The sequence below is a fragment of the Geospiza fortis genome, unplaced genomic scaffold, assembly GCF_000277835.1.
Source record: "Geospiza fortis unplaced genomic scaffold, GeoFor_1.0 scaffold153, whole genome shotgun sequence".
In the NCBI taxonomy this organism is placed as follows: domain Eukaryota; kingdom Metazoa; phylum Chordata; class Aves; order Passeriformes; family Thraupidae; genus Geospiza; species Geospiza fortis.
This window is the reverse complement of record NW_005054498.1, coordinates 1,074,356-1,093,882: the sequence shown is the minus strand read 5'-3', so window position 1 is coordinate 1,093,882 and position 19,527 is coordinate 1,074,356. Positions and strand designations below refer to the sequence as shown.

Here is a 19,527-nt window from a genome sequence, read left to right as displayed (position 1 = left end):
TTAGCACAAAGAATGCAGATTATTTAATCTGTTTTGATAGCACCTTTCCACAAATCCTTTTAAAAGCAGTTTCCTCTGTAGTGTGTCCTTTTTTGCACTGCTCCTTCTTATTCCTCCAAAGAAAAGGCAGGATGATGGTGGAGCAGGAACACGGTGACAGGAATTGCATCATCCCTCAGGGGAGCCATTTGGAAGAGTCTTCAATCAACAGAGCCAAACATGAAGAAAAAGATGGTAGAATCATCTCAGGGATATTTCACTCAAATAGGACTAAACAGAATTTATGGCACTCTCCCTACTGGAGATGTTTCAAAGCAAGAGCTGAAGTATTCACATAGTTTCTCTGCTCCTATCTTCTTAAATAAAAATAAAAACTCTGAAAAAACAACCCAGAAAACAACAAGTCAGATTTCTGCTCCTCAGCTGTATTCATAAATCTGGTTCCAGAGTTAGGAGCCAGGAGAAGTTGGTATAACTGTCAACTGTGGAGGAAGAAAATGTGCACCCATGAGCAACAGGCTCACGTTTTAATATCTTCATTAATGTCTGCAGGGAGGTCAAGCACCATTGTTTGCATTCACAAATAGCACCACAGGGTCAAAAATGAAAATGATTGAAGCAATGAGAAATGAGAACCAGACAAGAGCTAAATGATCAATTTTGACAAAATATGCAATTAAAAAGATGGCTTTCAGCAGGGCAAGGACTGATGTGATTAAAATTAGAGCTCAATCATGTGGCCCATCTTTCAGCACACTTTACTCATGTCCTGTGATGTCAATGATAGCTGGGTAGTTGTTGAAGAAGTTTGCCTGGGTTTTTTAGGGTTTAGTGGATTTTTAACCAACTGCAATTCATCTGAAGTCTCTGTTGAAGAAGCATTCACAGGTGGGGTTTTTTTGTTGTCTCTGTCTCCTCTTTCTTTTTCAAGTGTGTGCCCAAACACCCGTCCCTGTTCTGCAGCACCTGGGCACACGCTGCCTCTTCTCCATCCCAGAACTTCCAGGTTTTATCCTTCCGAGTGGATTCATAAGATCAAGACTCACAAAGTCCTGGGGATGGTGGATGAGGTGAATGCTGAAGTTTTGCCAGTGGCAGAACAACTGTTTTAATTATTTTTTCAGTCGTTTCCCGAGCCTTTATTCACTTTCCAAACAACCTGTAACACACCAGCTTTATCTTGTAATGCACAATTGCTTATTATTTCAGCTTTATTAAATACTTTTAAAAGCCCAGCTAAATCATTACCTCATGCTCTCCCTTTTTGCCCAATACCTTGTGTCTTGGAAAAGGCTGATTGCTTGTAGATCCAGTTTTATCTATCTAATTTTATTTATCCTTGCATTCCTGGGTACTTGATAATATTTGGAAAACATTGGCTTTTTTCCAGTGTGGTGCTGACTGTAACATGAGATTACTGATGGATTTTTTATTTTAACAACTGAGCCAATTCATTCTTAGCTTTGTTGACAATTCTGGAGTGAGGTTCCTGGTCAGGTGTGACAGGAAGGATTCCCTGCTCCTGATCCCAGTCCCTGCTGGTTTCACTGGGACTCCTCTGTGGTTTTGGTTGTGCAAACAGGAGCTGGTGTTTGTTCCTTGGAATTAGAGGTAGAAAATCCTCCTGTATCCATCAGCTCCATAATCTTACTTTGTTTGGAAGTTTCTGGGATGATGCATCCTTTGCACAAAGACTTTCTCAAGTCCCCCAGACCCCAGAGTCAGCACAAGCCCCTGCAAAAGGTGCCCCATGGAGCGTGGCCATCGCATCCCTGCTTAGGTCAGCACAACACAATAAAACAGATTTCCAAGTAGCTTTGTTTAGGAAAAATGCTCAGTGATCAAGACCAAATTAATGTAAAACATAACAATTGTGTTTTTAAATATGGCACATTTGAAGACATTGTTTACACTCATTTGCTCTTTCTTCATATCATTATAATAGAGAAAAGCTGCAGGTGGCTTTTTCCTTCTTCTTCTTTTTGAAGGAGTGTTTGGGAAATAGGGAAGGGGTAAAACAATGTTATTAGTCCTTCAGAGTCATTAATGTGAAGAAAGAAAAGTGCTCCAAAATGACTTGCTTACAGCTGCAGAACATGTCATGGAGTAAAACCCACCTTCATTAAATGGGTGAGAAAGAATTCTAATTGTTTTGAAGTTCTTATGATCAGTCTGTATGTGCTTCATTGTAACATGATACTAAAGTGCCTCAATTATGATTTGTATATTTTGGTGCCAGAAGGGTTTTTTTCTTATGCTGAATTATTAAGTTCTGTCAGCTGCTGGGCTGTCATATAGAGATACAGTAAATCACATTATATTTTGTCATGGATTACACAGAGCAATAAATTTGGGAAGAGAGATCAAAGTAGTTTCACAATCACATCTGAGTGTAGGAGGGGTGTTTAACTTGTAGAAAATCTGATTTAGGTGAAACTGTTGCAGTTCTTGTGTGAATTTGAAATGAATTTAAATGTTTGCTTGAAAATGAATAAGGTACAAATCCCCAAAAGAGTTCTCCTGTATTTAGTTCAGAGGAGTTAATTCTGACCTACAGCTGCAGGACAGAGAACAGATAAATAATTAAACATTGGGAATGTTAAGAGCCTTGCAATGCCTTATTTATGTTTTTAATTGCTTTGATGATGGAGCAATATATTCCATTTTCTTTTTAATTGGCCTTTGCTGGACTTGGGAAGTTTCTCCTCGGCTCAGTAACGCGCTCTGGCTCCGGGAAGTTGTCTCTCTTTTGGGGAAGCTTTGTCATATTTAAAATACAAAAATTAATCCAACATAATCTTGCTTAGGAGCACTGATGGCTTCAGATCACAGATTTGTTGGGGGATATGGCTGTATTTTCAGTGTCTGTCTTTCCAGCTATAGAAGCTTAACTTTTGTTGGGCTCTTGTCTAAGGATGTAACTTCAAAACACTGAATTAACTTTGTGATACCAAGTTAATTTATTGATACCAAGTTACTTCAGGGGTACAGTTTGTCCTTTGTTCCCACTTTTTCTTCTATTTAATAGCAAAGATTCTGTCTTAAAATGATACATACATAGAATGTTTTTCTACTCATTGTCTTCTTAATAAATGCTTGTTCTTGCCACAAAACTCAAGACAATGCAAAATCTAAAGTCTTCATTCTTATCCCTTTAAAATTCTTTCAGGAGCCTTAAAGTCTCTCCTTGGCAAAAATCAAGATGTGTGAATTTAGCTGATAAATAATGATAAAGTGCCTGGGACTCGGAAATCTCCAATTTCAGAAAGAATCATGTTTTGTTAAGCTCAGGTTAAATAGTCCTAAACTGAGTCAAGTCACGGATCAGTGTCACATCTTGGGGCTGTTGCCTTCTGTGCATGGAGGAAGCTTTAGCTTTGACTTGATGTGAAACATCTTCAAAGGTGTTTCCCAGCCTGTCCCCTCGTGGTTTGGCTGGGGGTACCAGAAATGTCTTTGCCTGAGTAATTCTGGAAATTTCTTTATGTCAGAGTGGGGGAGAGCCCGAGCTCATGAGAGGAGTGAGGTGCCTGCATTTCTCAGGGATGAAGGCAGCTTGTCAGAGCTCAAATAATTCCTGTTGGCTGCACATTTTCTTTGTTCAAACTCTGAGAAAGAACATGCCAAGCACTTTTGATATAACACCTTAAACTCAGTTTAAATAGCCATCATTGTTTGGTTGGATGGAACAGGAGAAAAGAGGAAATATTAAAATGGTAATCCAGGAATGTGATTTAGGGACTCTAAAGTGGAGAGGGTTGCAGTCTCCCCATCTTCACCTGGTTTACCCTATCTTGTTGGAATGTGGAGCTGTGGGAAGAATCGTGCCATAGTATAAAACCTGAGCCCAAAGTTGGTGAAATGGGAAGATAATGAGAAATCTCAAAGCCAGCTGCCCAGTGTGATGGATGGCAGATGAGAGGCAGTGACATCTGTGATGAACATTTGAATCTCTTCATTTGCAGGAATCTCTGTCACCACAAAACACCACACTGATTTCACCAATAATCATCTTACATATGATTGAAGAGAGTAAATCAAACAAAAATCAGCCATCTTTGCCTGTGCTGTCCATGATCCCAGCCCAGAGTTTATCACACCCAGCAATCTTTTGGTAAAATGTCCCAGAACCTCAGATTAAACCCTGTCCCAGTCTCAGATTAAACCAAAATTCTCTGCCAGCCCTTTGAGTGCCTGATGCACTCACCAGTCTTGCATTCTGTAAAGGGTAGTTCAAGCATTAAAAAATTGCATGGGGCAAACCCAGGCTGTTAATCTGGTTTTAAACCCTTGTCTTGTATGCAAGGCTGGTATTTTGAGCCAGTTTGTTTGAAATAATGTGCCTGGCTGACAGCAATATTGACTGGAAATCAGCATTAGTGATGCTGGGGAATGTTTAGATGCTGATTAAATCCATGTAGATGAAGGTAATAATTGTGTCCTGGTGCAAGGCTGGTGTAACCTGGGCATCAGCCACCCTGCAGCTGGAGTCCCACAGAAAACTTTCTGGGTGAGTTCAAAATGCCTGTATTTAATTCCTCTGCGTAATTTCAGAATTGTTAGAAAGACTCTGTTGGTTTAAATGAGAAGTCTGGAATTTGGAGTTTTCCTAAGGCACAGTTTGCAGAAGCAGTTTCTCAGTGGGCTCCCAGTGAGCACAGAACTGCAATGTGCTGCAGAAAGGCAATTCTCTGTGCAGGTACTGTCAAAGGCATTTCTATTCATTCTCGGGGTTTTTCCCAATGAAAAGTACCTCACACATGAATAAGACATTTTTTTTTCTCCTTAAGATGTATGTTTAATGAATAAAAAAATAAAAAGGAAGAGATTTGTAGACCTCCAAAAGTGAAATGTAAAATAGAATATTAATAGGATTTTGGGATTTCTATCATTCATTTTCAAAACCCTTGAAGTCATTTGGTACTTGACTAATTATTCTGTTAACATCATTTTGGGTATTCAACTATTTTTAATGGTCTTTTGGGTGGTTCAGATTACATATTTGAACTGTGTGTGCTATTTTCACGGCTGAACAGAGATCCAGCTTTCATTTCTGTCTGATTGGTGGGGAGAGCAGGAGAAAGAGCAGGAGTTTGGTGTAGGAAGTCACCCACTGTCAGTGTTAGAGGCACATAAGGAAAATGCATGTTTGAGGCTTTGAGTCAAAATGGAATTTTTATGTACAATCAGATGAACTTTAAAGGTGATCTGCTGATCTCTGAAGTTTAAACAGATATTGTACAGAGAGTTTTAACATACTTAATAACAAAGATTGCCACCATTAACCATTCTGAAGGTCATTTTCTTCTGACATCTATCAAATTACACAATCTTGAATTTTGGTACAAAGCATAATGCTGTCAAACTTAAAATAGAAATATTCCAGAATGTGGAGTGGTGTGTTGTTTTTTGAGGTAAATGGGCCCCATTTACATTAGTTCTTTGATGTTAAATTCCTTGCTGCACATCAGAGAACAGTTGCTTCTTCCCTGGAGCAAGTTTTCTTTCTTCTTCTTCCCCCACCCTTTGATTTTTTTTCCTCCTTTTTTTTTTCTTCTTTTTTTTTTTTTAAGTTTGCTTACACTTTTATCTAACTAATTATGGAGGATCAGCTTATGGATGGCCACTTTTAGCTAGTTGCAGGCATTTTGAAAAATGATTCTTTCATAGCTACTACCCTAAACAGAAAAGTTCTTTAATCTGCTGCTTCTCTATCAGTGAATATGGTGTTGTGTGTGTATATAGATATAAAAATCTAGTTATGAGAGCTCTTTCCAAGACTGGAATGTAGAGAAACATGGAATTATTCAGGTTGGAAAAGACCTCTAAGGTCATGGAGTCCAACCATAAACCCAACACTGCCAAACTGATCACTAAATTCTGATTGTTGGGGTTGGAAGGGGCCTTAAAACTCACCCAGTGCCACCCCACAGGGAAGGATTTTTTCCCCAATATCTTACCCAGTGCACAGGTTTGTAATGTTTCAAAGCTTCTGAACAGCTTTATTTTTGATAAAAACCCAAGACTTCCCAAAAGCCTCCATGGGTGCTGCTGGAGATGGAATTGTCCACGTGGCTGCCAAGCCCAGAGGGACCTGGGGCTGGTCAGGGCTTGTGCTCCACTGAGTGGAACTGGAACTGGAAGTTCCCTCTGATGCACCTCATACCTTCAAATAACTTCTAAATACTTGGTAATTGGGGTAGGACACGGTGTGCTTTTGTGATGTGGTCCTGTCACAGATCCTGGGCTCTTTTACTGATGCTGTTCTGTTCCATGAGAGGAGAAAGTGAAAATGGGGCTGTGTTAGAAGAGCATCCATTAATTCAGACACCACATCTGGAGTGCTAATAAGTTTTTTGTTTTAATTTTTAAATTTTTTTTGGTTTTGATTTTTTAAAATTTGATTTTTACACAAAATGTTTTGTTGAAGTCGATGCAGTTTTGCTCAGCAACCACAATATGATGCTTTAAGGCTTGTTAAAGAATTACAGTTGGTTTTTAAAACCAATTAACTGCAACAAGGGCATAATCTTTTTAATGCAGAAGTCCTCTGTAATATAAAATAACTGCATGTAAAATCATCATAATCAGCTAATTTTAGCTAAAATATGTATTGACTGTGTGAAACTAAACACGAGTTCATTTTTGAATCAGTGGAATTCCTCTGCTGCTTATCCAATTTAAATCTTTTTCATTACAAAAATGGATATTCCAGTTGATATTTCTGACAAGCTTGTGCCAAGTGGGAATTTCAGCAGCCACCTCTCACACACGGAAAACTGGTTTCAGACCATTAACTCTATTTGCAGTGCTGCCCATTGCTATAAAAAGAGCTTGACTTTAATGAACACTGGCTGACCCTCCAAATGTTCACCTTCCACTTGGATTCTTATTCATTATGTTTCTGAAATAGCAGCTAACCTGAAAGGGAGGGAATGCCCTTAAAATAATTCAGAAACAGCTCGTGCTTCCTCCAGCACGTGCACCCAGCAGCCAGCTGGAAAAGAAGGAGCCCAGGAAGCTGCTGTGTGTGGGCACCAGGCCAGTGTGAACCTTCTCATTTATCAAGATAAATTTGGTATAAACCCCCTGATGTTCCCTGTACACAGCTCTGTGTGTATTTACTTATTGCTTAAAACAAAAAAGAGTAAAAAGACATTTTCTGTGCATAGCAGTTCCCCAGGGAAGGTGGTTTGTGTCCCCCTTGGTTGCAAAGCAGCAGCCTGTATAAAGAGGTATTAAATTAGTTTTAGTTGCAGGTTTTGAGAAAGGAGAAGTTTCATGTTTCTGCAGTTAAAAGATGGCAGTGGAAGAGAGGGTGCCCAGGCAGCCCCATGAGTTGGATCTTTTCAGTGCTGTAAATTGTGGTCTGTGCCTTCATCAGAGCTGCTGGTGTGGTTTGTGATGATGCAAGAGCTGCTGGGTGTTACAGACCTCAGGGAAAAGCTGAAGTCAGCAGGAGCCACAGAGTTATGGAATGGTTTGGGTTGGGAGGGACCTTAGAGCCCATCCCATTCCACCCCTGCCATGGCAGGGACACCTTCCACTGTCCCAGGCTGCTCCAAACCCTGTCCAGCCTGGCCTTGGGCACTGCCAGGGATCCAGGGGCAGCCACAGCTTCTCTGGGCACCTGTGACAGGGAAAAATTCCTTCCCAAAATCCCATCTAACCCTGCCCTCCATCAGTGGGAAGCCATTCCCCCTTTTCCTGTCACTGCATATCCTTGTGAGAAGTCCCTCTCCAACCTTCCTGTGAGACCCTTTGAGGTACTGGCAGGGACTGCCCATAGTCTTTAGTGCCACAGGGCCAATATAACCAGTTTTAGTCAACCAGAGCCCACGGAGCTGTGCTTGTGCTGTCTCCAGGAGAAGCTTTGGGAACTCAGTACCTCTGAAATTCAGACGCCTCAAATGTTTGGGACTGGAAGAAAATGCAAGAATTTATGGTTTGTTGGCGACTGGGAGACAAAACTTATAAATATTTTGCTAACTGGAAGTTGTTAAAGCCATTATAAAATAAAATGTTGCAATTCCTTTTAAGTAAACTGGTAGGATATCCATTCTTTGCCTTTAGTTAGGAACAAAAGAATAAAACAATAATGAAATTCGGAGTATCTTTCTTTTGGATCACCTCTGTCCTGTCTCTCAGAGGTCAGCCTGATTCTACTCAGTGTGAACAAACAAATTCTAATTTGTTTATGGAACTCATGAGCGGTTCTTTATTATTTATTGGGATTTCATCTGTGGGTTCAGGAGGTTATAAAGCTGCTTCTATGAAAGATGAGGACTTTTACCCCAGGCAAGTTGAGCGAGAGCAGCTGTAACGTGATCTGTGCAGTGCCTTGCTGACGAGTCCCTCTCCCTTTCTGGGACTAACAGTAATTTATGCTATTGCTGTAGTTTATTTTTTTACTTTTTTTTCTCTAAAGATAAACTGGCAGTTTCGGTCACTTTATGACATGCAGTGGTGGTAAAACATCATCTGAAACTAGGCTTCAGTACAATGGAACGAGTGTTAACGTGGGTCAGCCTGAGTACAAGGAGAAACAGAGCATGGACAGAGCTCCCTGGGATAGCTGGGGCTGTGTCACCACTCCTTTTATTTATGCACCCCCACCATGGGCCCTTACAGTGTTTGTGGTTCACTTTTGAGTGATAAATGGAGGAAAAGTGAAATTTAATTTGTCTGGTGCTCCAGAATTCTTCTAGATGCTGGTTCAAGCCAATGTGTATTGCCATTATCTCTGTTTATAACAATCTCAAGCCATGATGTCGTCTCAAAAATGATGCACAAATTTGATAAATGGTTTTGCCAACTTTTTTTAGTAGATTCCTTAGTGCCAACAAACAGATGGAGACATCCATATGTTTCATAATTTTGGAATTTGAAGGGATTGAGGATCTGAAATTGCAATTTCATGTAAAGTTTAGGATTACTTTGAACTGGCTGTAATATTCTTAGGCTGAGCTGCACCTTACAGAGCTGCCCGGATTGCCGAGGATGATTCCAGCCCTACCATGACGATCCGTGGCTCTAAGCTCCTCGATTTATAGCCCAGCAAAATCAATAAGACTCTTTGCCTGCCTGAAATCCCTGGAGTCTGCAGAAATGGAGCCTGAGCTGGATCCATGCAGCGTTCAGAGGCTTTGGGGGCCCCTGTGGGGTTTTTTGGTCCCCCCAAAGAGGGGCTGGCGGGAGCCGGCGTTTGGGCGCTGGATGCGGTGCCGTAAAACGAAGGACGACAGATCAAAGGTTTGAGCAGGAGGTCAGATAGATTTTGAAAACTTAATCAGCTTAAATTTGCTTCAGAACTCAGCTGTGTGATATTCTGTCCCCTCCTAAGAAAATATTTGTCTTAGACACCTGTCCTCAAGTTTGAGAGCCAAGGAGATGAGAGCGCCGAGCAGTTCACCTGAGGACAGCGTGGTGGGGCTGGGCTGGGCTGGTTTCTGCAAGAAAAATACAAATCACCTTTCTCTCCTGAAATGAAATTGCGTTTATTTTTGTATTAATATCACTATTATCAAATTATTTCTGAAATTAAATTATTTGAGGGGAAAAAAAACCTTAAGAGCTATTTTTCCTGAGATGATAGAAATATTTGCTGGTTTGATTCTGATATGACCAAGCAGCCTTGTTTTCAATTTGGTTTATTCTTTAGCTTTGAGATGGGAAAAAAAAAAACTGGGGTAAGGAAAGAGCTGTATGTCCATGCTGCATTTTGGGTGGATTTTCATTGTAATTCCCACCTTTCAGTGTAATTCCCACCTTTCTTGAGGAAGTGATGAGCAATGGGACAAAGGACATTTGCAGACACAAAACTGAGAGCTGAAGCTGAAGTGTCCCCCATGTCACATTGCCTGGGACTTTCTCCTCATTTTTCCCCCTCTGTTCAGAAACAAATTCATCCTGATAAACTTGTTTACGTGTGCTGCCTCCTTCCCCTGCCCCGCACATGCACACACACACTCTCATTCTCTCCTTTTTTTTTTCCTTTTTTTTTTTTAATCCGCAGAACTCTTTATGTTTTTCTAATAATTGGCAGCAGAGGTACAATTTCTCCCCTCTTTCAAGTGATGAATAGTTGGCCCGAGATCAAAGGCCAGCCCTGGCGGGTTTCTGGCTGCCACAGAAGGGCGTTGGGGCTGGCGCGGGGCCGGCGCTCCGTGATGGGCATGAGGAGGAGGAGGAGGTGCCAAGGTGGCAAAGTGTCTGTGCACGTCCCGTGTCTGAGCTAACGGGGCTCTCCTTTGTGTGTGTTCCAGGCCAACAGGCGGCTGAAGCAGGCGGAGGAGGAGTTCACCCTCAAACTGGCCAGGTCCACGCAGGTAGGTGGCCAGCAGGCTGGGAGCTCAGGTGAGCCTGTTCCACTTGGGAGCTCGGTGGAAAGTTGAGTTACTGCTGGTTTTGACAACCGAGAGAGGTCACATCCCCTTGCTGAATCAGCGTCTTGCAGATTTTAATGAAAAACTACAGAGCATTAAGCTGGAAAATAGAAGTGAGGTTTTTGAGTTCTGAATTTTATCTTTTTCATCTCCATCATCACTTCCTGAGGACCTCAGAGGACCAAGTCCTCCTTCAGCCAGTGGGAAGGAAGGTGAAGTGCTCCATCACATCTCATAGAATCATTGCACAGACAGGACTTGCATTTCATGTTACAGGTGGTGTCACCCCAGGTTTCTTCATCTTTATCATTGATCCCCACCAGTTCTGCATTTCTGCCCAAAACAGCACCTTGAGGAATGTCAGTGTCCTGGTAGCAGACTGGTTTTGACTTGAGTTTTTGCTCTTCAGAGAACTCAAAAGATGAAATGAGCGTTGAATTTACATATATGCTTAAAAATGGTAAGGCTGGATGGTTTTTACGTACTTCAGCTTTCAGTTTGACTGACAGGTAGTACTGAAGTGTGAAAAATGATGGAGATGCAACCAGAAGTTAAGCTTTTAATAAGAAAAAAATTGCCACAAGGATTTGTGTGGAGGTGTCATTCTCCTCATTGCTCCCAGCCATAGCAGAATGTGCCTTGCACTGCAAAGTGTGTTTGCAGCCAGCAGTCCAATAATAGTCTTTTAAAATCAATAAAAACACTACAAAGAAGGGTTTAGCAGCCTCTAATCTAGATAGAAATGATCAGTGAGACAATAACAAGAAACTGCAAACTTTACTGTTTTACCAACACTTCAAAATATTTAAAACTCTTGATTTCAGCTTTTCATCTCCTTTATTCTCTGTAACACTTGTCCAAAATTGTGACTCAATTGTGACATTTATTGGCTGTCACTTTTTCACACTGCTTTATCAGAATCTTTGGTAAGTATGTCTTATATTCTATTTCTAAAATCTAACCTGTATTTTTACACATTCATTTGCATACGGAGAGGTTGTAGAGTCTCCATCCTTGGAGATACTTAAAACCTGACTGGGCTGATCCTGAACAACGAGCTCTGGGTGATACTTCTTTAAACTGGTCCATTCCACTCTCACCAATTCCACGATTCTGTGGTAAATCAGAGATAATGTTCTCTGTCCTAAATACCTTGCCAATAATTTTAAATTAGTAATTTAGTGATTTTTGAGAGCCTTATTTATAAAGAAAGAAAGACACAACAAAAAAGACCTCTTCTTTTTTTTTTTTTATCTTTCCATCTGAACCTGAAAAGCAGGAAATGGTTAAAGCTCAAAAAGTAACATTTAATCCACATCAGACCTGCAATAAGAGATCCCTTCCATTGCTACCTCTATTTTACCTTTTGTCATTGTCACCCACATGTGAGTGCAATCAAGGCAGCCTCTCCATGCCAGACTCAATCCAATGTCAATACAAAAATGGTTCTTGGTCCATTTCTTAAAGACAGTTGGAATAATCGAAGCATTTCTGAATTTTTAAGCAAGGGATGAGGGAAATTGCTTTAATTGTTGCAGCAGGAACACGTAGGTAGTGTAGGACAAGGTAAGAACTTTTTAACCTAAATGTCATAATAAATTTTGTCGGACTGACAACATTTATTATGTCATATAATATTTATTGGCCTGCAGAACAGCCTCAAGATTTGGGGACATGTTTTGTATTAAGGTACCTTTGCTGTAGCTGGGGCATTTTACTGGCAAGAGCTGGGCCCAGTTCCTCAGCACTTTCTGGGGCAGACACAGTACATCCATCATCTGTCAGGGCTGTTTGGCTCAATAAAACCATTTCACCCTGATGTCTGAATTTCTTTACTTGTGTGGGTTTAAATCAAATCCCCCAAGTTACTTGGACACGCTTGGCTTTGGGGTTTTTTTTTTGTAGCTCACTGTTAATAATTGGTCGATTGCAACTTTTCTTGTGGTCGCCTTGCTGACAACATCTGTCCAGTCTTTCTCTCTGTGGCCTCTTGGAACATTCACTTTTAACACCCACACAGAGAAGATATTTCAAGAAATTTCCTCTGAAGTTTATACAAAGTAAATAGAAATTTTTGCTCTGAAAAGTACTGCACAAAGCAGATCTTTCTTCATCAATTTCTGCTGAAATTTCCTTGCTTGGATTTCAGAAGTCCTGTGCTAGACCAGGCTCTCAACCAGTAAAAGCTTTAAATCTCAAGTTTGTGTTATTGAGGAGTTGGCTGCTTTGTTTTCTTTTTAAAATGGCAAAATGAGACATACTCAAAATGCTGTAGTTTTGCATGAGGTCAAGTTGTTATCTTAATAATTTACATAATCCATTGCTTTCTTCTGCTTTCTCCTGTGCATTACACACCTGGTAAAACCACATTTCTGCAAATTGTCTGTCTTCTAAACAATTACCTGAACTGCAAACCCGGAGACACTGCTTAATCCTGGCTAGAGAGTTGCACCCTATCCACATAATCTCTAAACTTTGGCATATTGGTCTCAAAAATCCTTCTTTTTGATGGGTATTACCTTTTGAAATACGTATTTCTTTTTTAGAAAAGCAATACAGAAATACAAAGGTAGATTTTACACATAATCTGGTTACTTCCTGGGGTTTTCAGGTAGGTAAAAAGAAATAAATTTACTACAGAGTTTTAATCAGGCTTTTCCCCTTTCCCAGTGATTTTAGTACCTTCATTTGTAGCACAGTTCTTGCACTAGTCTTGGCCTATTATTAGGTTTTTTAACTTATTTTTTTTCCTAGATATGTAATTAATATAGATAAATGTTTCTCTGCCAATGAGGAGGCCTGGCAAAGTCTAAGCACTCTGGTAGTCTCTCCCTGAACTGCCTGTGTGCTAAAGTGCTTTTAGAATTATTCTATAATATGCTGCTACAGCAGCTTAACCTTAAGCTTGAATATATACATTAAAGTCAGTGACTCTCCCACATGTCTAAGTGCTTTGCTGGGTGATGACATGTCAGTGTAAAATTCTGTAAATATGCCTAAAGGATCAGGGTTAGTTATGAGTTTCCCCAGTGATGGAAAAAGGTAAAACAAATACAATTCAACAAACGACGAGTGAATCACCTAAAAGGTCTGGATGTGGAGTCAGGTCCTCACTCTATTGCTCAGCAAAATCTGCTCCTTTCAGCAGCTCAGAAATGTCACTGTCAGGTTTAAATTTCAGTCCAGTGTGTGAATGTGGGTGTTTTTGTTCTCAGCAGTATCCAGGTGTAAAGCATCCCCCAGGAAAAGGAGCAGCAGCATCCCAATGTAAACTCACACTCCCCTTGCAGAGCAGTGCAGGACATGGAGCAGGCTCCAGTTTGAAGATCACAGATGTGCTTTGTTCTCATGTGTAAATATTTTGGAATGTCACAGTGGAAAACACTTCCAAATATTTTGTGTTCAGCGGTTCTTGTCATTTCCAGCCTTGCTCTGTTCCTTTTCTCTGCGTGGAGCTCCATGCCCTGCTAGTGTGCAGTGTGCTAATTTCAAACACCCAGCTCACACAGCAGAACATCCCATTGCCATATTTATATTAAAAAAAATGCAAAATGCATGTCTTTTATTGAGGGGAGCTTTAACATGCTGCTTTCTTTTCAGGAGATAGCTGAACTGAAGGCAACCATTTCCTTCCTGACAGAGGAGAGCAGCCAGCAGCAGCTTGTGGTGGAGCAGCGGCTCCAGGAAGCCGCGCAGAAGTTGGAAGATGAGAAGCAGCAGCTGATGACAGATAATGACAGAGCAATCAAGGTAATCTGGGCATTTCAGTCGCTGCTGCTGCTGCCTGGGTGAGGGTAATTAAAAGTTCTGAATGCAGGGCTGGTTCCTGTTCACACAGAGCTCGCCCAGACATCCCCAGACCTTTGATGGAGCTGATGACTCAGGCTCCCTTTCCTCTAGCTGATCCCATGCCTGCAGAAAACGCCTGGATTTGGCAAATCTAATCCATCCATGTCAGTCAAATACTTGAATCTTTCCTGTTCTCTTTCTTTTTGTACTGGCCCTGATGCTTTAGTGTGTTTCCAGCAGCTTTATGCTGTGCTTTCAGGGCTTGAAAGAGAGGAAAGGTGAAAAATAGGAGAGTGTGTTCACAAACCTTCCCAACTTTCATGTTTAAGGCTGCATTGATTTAAAACTTGTCCTCAACTTTCACTGAAAAATACAAGCAAAGTCCGTGCTGAATGTTAAAGGAATAAAGTATTTGTTATCTGTAGTTTTATACATATTTTAATCTACTTTTTCATACATATTTTTCTTCAGAATTCCATTCTTTGGCTTTTCTCATTGTTTTAAGGGACTGAATAGCCAAATTGTGTTCTTGCTTTTTTGACACCGTGACTCAAGGTGGCTGCAGAGAATTCCACCTGTAGAAGTGAGCAGAATTGGCTTTTAAACATTTTTTTCTTCTCAGAGTAGTAAAGAGCAATGAGAAAATTTTGAAACTGTCATCTGGTCTTTTGACAATAAAAACAACTCATGAAAAGTTGTATAGATGGAGGAAATTCCTTTTCTTTTCCTCTGTAAAGACATTTAATCATACCAAAGAATTACATTATTAAATGTAAAAACTCATGGAAAAATCAACTCCTACAGTTTATGTAATTTTTTGTGCCTAAAAGATACTATGGAAGTTTTTAAATGTTGGAAATCATTGGATTATGGTGCACTTAATGCTGTCCTCTATATTGGAATGACTTGCTTTAGGTTGTCATTACTGTCTCATCATCTGCAGAATGTTTTTCTTCCATTGATTTTTAATTATCATTATTTTTTCTTAAGGAAAATGTCTGCCTTTATTTGTGTGCCTGTTGAGGAAAAGAATTTTCTGATCATTCTGTGAAAGGTCTAACTATAAAAATGTTGGCTCTAATCTGTTATTCAGGTAGAATCACCACAGGTAGGTTATTTTATCACCAGGCTCTGCAGAGAGAACACAGGTAAATCCCATTATTTTCAGGTACAGGTGAAGTTTTACCACTTAGGAGCATGAACTGTTTGTAGTTCACTTTTCCAGTGGCCACCAAGATCTGCAGAAGCCCCGTGACAGTGGAATCATCTTCCACAGAGTCAGGAATACACAGTAATTCAACTTATCTTGGTGCCTTCTTGAGTTACATGTTGGAAAAACATGGTTCAGACTCTCAAGCAGCGTTTTTCTTATGGTGCAAACTCTACTCTTGAGTTTCTGGATTCTCTTAAGTTACAGGCATGGAATAATTCAGCTGTTGGCAACACCAGTTTTTGAACAGTAATGATTATAGGTGGTATGAAACCCTTCTGCATGTAAATCTATTATAAACTTCATTTTGATGTTATTACTTCACAATGTAATGAAATCCATAAAAACCACAGGGAAATTGTGCACAGGATTTCTGAGCAGTGTCCCAGGGAGTTTTTAGCACTGGTGCTGGAAGCTTTAAAAGGTTTTGTCAACTTGGAGAAGAAATTGGAGGAGCTGTTTTGCTTGGAGTTCTTGAATTTTGTTTAGTATCATTAATACTGTACTTTTAAAAAAAATCTTCCTGTGAAACCACTGATTTAATGGAAATTTACTGAAATCCAGATACCCAGGCAGAAAATTCCTAAGAAGCTAAAATGCTGTGTACACTTCTGGAAACAGAAAAAGGTGGTTTTAATATTTGATCACTTCGTATTTTTAAGAACCACACATATTTCTAGGCAAGCATATGCAGAAATACTTTGCTTTTTATTAGCCTGGGGCAAAAAAAAAAAAGGGTTTTGGTGAAAATGGAATCCTGGATGTCCTAGAGATGGGGAACAGCATCTAACCTAGGGTAAGCTGAAGACCTTGAGGGATGATTAAAGGAACATTCTACAAACAAAGCAATTCTTAATGTAATGCAAACCTTTGAGGAGACTCAGTGTAGTAAAACCTATTGCAAATACTATCATTAAAAATCAGCCTTTGCTAAATATAACATTGATTTAAACTAACATTGAGGAACAGATTGCAATTTCCTCTATTGGTATTGGGTGGCTTCCTGTAAGACCTTCCAATTATTATTTCCTTTCAAAGAGAGAAATACATTTTTACAGAAACCAACTGGCTCTCAGAGAAGTTTTGGATTTAGGCAGTAAAGTGATATCCAGATGTGGATGCCATAATACATGATTTTGATGTTAATTCAAATTCCTGACTCTCTTTGCTAGTAAAAGATCTCTGATTTGTTATTGTTGCACAATTGCATCCATCTCCTTCAACTCAGTATTTCTTAAGGTAGTATCTTAAATATTAGTCAAAATATATTTGGATATATTGGACCTTTTAAGATCCAATATATCCAAATATATAATGGATATATTGGGTATGTAATACTGGATCTATTGGATATATATCAATAGATCAATATGATCTATTGGATCAATAGATCAATTGGATATATTGGATATATAATAATGGACCCAATATAATGGATATATTGGATATATAATAATGGATCTTTTAAGAACCTCCTGCTTCTTTTGACAGCCAAAAACCCAATTTGAACAAGGCTTTTTGCCTTCAGGGGGCCTCAGTTTGGGACAGTTTGAGACAAATGCTTGAAGGCCTTGGTGCTCTGTGTTAGGTCTGGCCTAAGGGCAGGTTGGACTTGTCATCACTCATAAAATCAGAATAAATCTTTGGCTCTCATGTTCCTCTCTTGTGGCTCAGGGTGACCCCTCTGGGAGCAGCAATGTCCCATGGCAGATCCCACAGTGCTGAGGTGTGACCCAAACCCAGCTCCCCTCATGGCCATGTCCTTCTTTGGGCTCCCCAGGGGTTCAATCCAGAGCAGAGCCCAAGGACACTGGGCTGGGGCAGGGGGGACAAAGGGCAGAGCTCACCTGGTCACTGAGCTGTGCCCCAGCTGTGCTCAGCCCAGAGATAAGGAACCCAATTTTTAAATTATTTTTTATTATTTTTTATTAATTTTAATTATTTACGTTATTTATTTAATTTTTTAAATTTTCTTTTAAATTTTTGAAATTATGTTTCTTGCATCCTCATAGCATTCTACCCACAGCAGCCTGGAGCTTGATAATTCCAACAGTTGGAGGAGCATTTACCAAACTCCTCTGCTGCTTTTGGTTACTGAGCTGGGCAGAACAAGAAGTTGGTGGCATCATAAAGATACCTTGAGGTTATTTATGAAACCCCAGCCTTGGTTGTTTAGGCTTAGTTGTTCAGTTTTCTATGAAATCCTTTTGGATCCTGGCATTGGAAGTACAAAACATTTCCTGGGATTGGAGCTGCAAAACATGTTCAGAGCATTTTAATGCTGAAGTTGATGGCCAAGTGGGGACTCCACATCAAAAAGTAGATTCTGGAAAGAAATGGATGATGGAGAGCATACAGTGACAAACCCACAACAGAAAAGGGGGAAAATGCTGCTTTTTTTGCCAGATGAACCACAATTGTTGTTTGATTCCTGTTGCAGATTCTAGGATTCTGTTAAATCCCTTAATAAACACCAAGATTTCACTAGCAAAGCATGGTTGGAAGATGGCATATTTCAACACTTTGTATGTTAGCCAGCTTATGATCAGATTAATTCTGTTAATAAATAAGGCTTAAAAGATTTCTAGGAAAGAATGGCCTGTAATAATGCTCCCCTTCATGTGAAAATTTTTGAAACAGTTGTTTTTCTTTGTTTTGTTTAAAAATGTTGAGAGGGGGAAAAAAAGTCAAAGTGTTTTATAGCCATAGCAGAACAAAGGGAAAATTTTGGGGTTTAAGTTGTCTGGGCCTTTGTGGGCATTGAGAATTCCTGACATCCTATATTTGTTAAATGCTGCTGTATCTTGGAGCCAAAGGATCTTTTCCTCTGGAAAGAACGGAGAGTTTTATCAACACAGTGGATTTCCTCCATGCAACTGTAAAAATTCCCAAATTTCTCTATCAAAAACCTGTGTTTTTAAAAATTTGATGCACAAGCTAATTTTGCTTGTAGTTTCATCATCTCTGATGATTTCTATTTCATCATCAGCCATGTTTATTAGCAAATTCCACTGGTAACTACAAATAATATTCTTTATTAAAAGGAAAAGCACATTAGGTCTCTGGGAACATTAGAGTGACTGCAGCCCTGCAGAGATATTTAGTTTTTTGTCCTTAAAACACCTTTTGGAACACCAGCATTGCACTCTGGGTTGGAGTTGGTAATAAATAAATAATTCTAGTTTATTGGTTTAAAATTCCCAAGCAAAGGTAAATCTAAGTGGTTTAAATGCCCTTAATTAGTGCTTATTAAGGGAGGAGAGGCATCTGAGAGCACCCAACCTAAGCTGCCCTGATCTGGAGGAGAAACATTTTTAGTTTTAAAAGGGAGACAGGAGGGCAGAGCCTTGACTTCACCCAAGGTTTGTGGCAAAGGTGGAAATTAAGGCTGGAATGACTGGTGGTTCAGGAGGCTGTGATCTTGTGTGACAGCACAGAGGACATTAATTAAGGAAAATAAAACCCCTGAAAGCTTAGTGTAAACTCTAAATGAACATCTAAAACTGCGGGTGAAGGCATCGATTGTGTCAAGGGCTTTTTGGAAAGGGAGTCTTGGTTTGCTTTATTCCCCAGGACACACTGAGGTGACAGAATTAACTGCTACAACAACTACTAGCTCAGGATAAATTTTGTCACCAGACTCACATTATGGATAAGATTTTTAAGATATTTTGTTGCATTTTCTGTTTTAACTTGCATGAAGGGGGTTTTTTTTAGTTGTTTTAGTTTTTTTGGGTCTTTTTGTTGTTTTGGTTTTTTTGGTTGTTTCAGGGGTTTTTTGTGTTTTTTTGTTGTTCAGGTTTTTTGGGTTTTTTGTTGTTCTGGTTTTTTGTTGTTTGGTTTTTTTGGGCTTTTTTTGTTGTTTTGGTTTGGATGAGGGGGTTTTTTTTTGGTTGTTTGGCTTTTTTTCTTGTTTTGGTTTGGATGAAGGGGGTTTTTTGGTTATTTCTTTTTTTGTTGTTCGGGTTTTTTGGGTTTTTTTGTTGTTCGGGGTTTTTTTGTTGTTCGGGTTTTTTGGGTTTTTTTGTTGTTCGGGTTTTTTTTTGTTGTTCGGGTTTTTTGGGTTTTTTTGTTGTTTGGGTTTTTTGGTTTTTTTTTGGTGGTTTTGTTTGGATTAAGGGGGTTTTTTGGTTGGTTTTTTGG

At 39.7% G+C, this 19,527-nt stretch overlaps 1 protein-coding gene across 2 annotated transcripts in view; it reads left to right on the top strand.

The window, feature by feature from the left end:
* Nucleotides 1-19,527, top strand: part of CEP112 (centrosomal protein 112) — a 163,048-nt gene that overhangs the window by 107,691 nt on the left and 35,830 nt on the right. For both annotated transcript variants that reach the window (XM_031063337.1, XM_014310204.2), the window contains exons 22-23: nucleotides 10,266-10,328; nucleotides 13,986-14,135. In XM_031063337.1, the coding sequence (XP_030919197.1) occupies nucleotides 10,266-10,328; nucleotides 13,986-14,135 (213 nt within the window). The remainder of the gene's footprint in view (nucleotides 1-10,265; nucleotides 10,329-13,985; nucleotides 14,136-19,527) is intronic.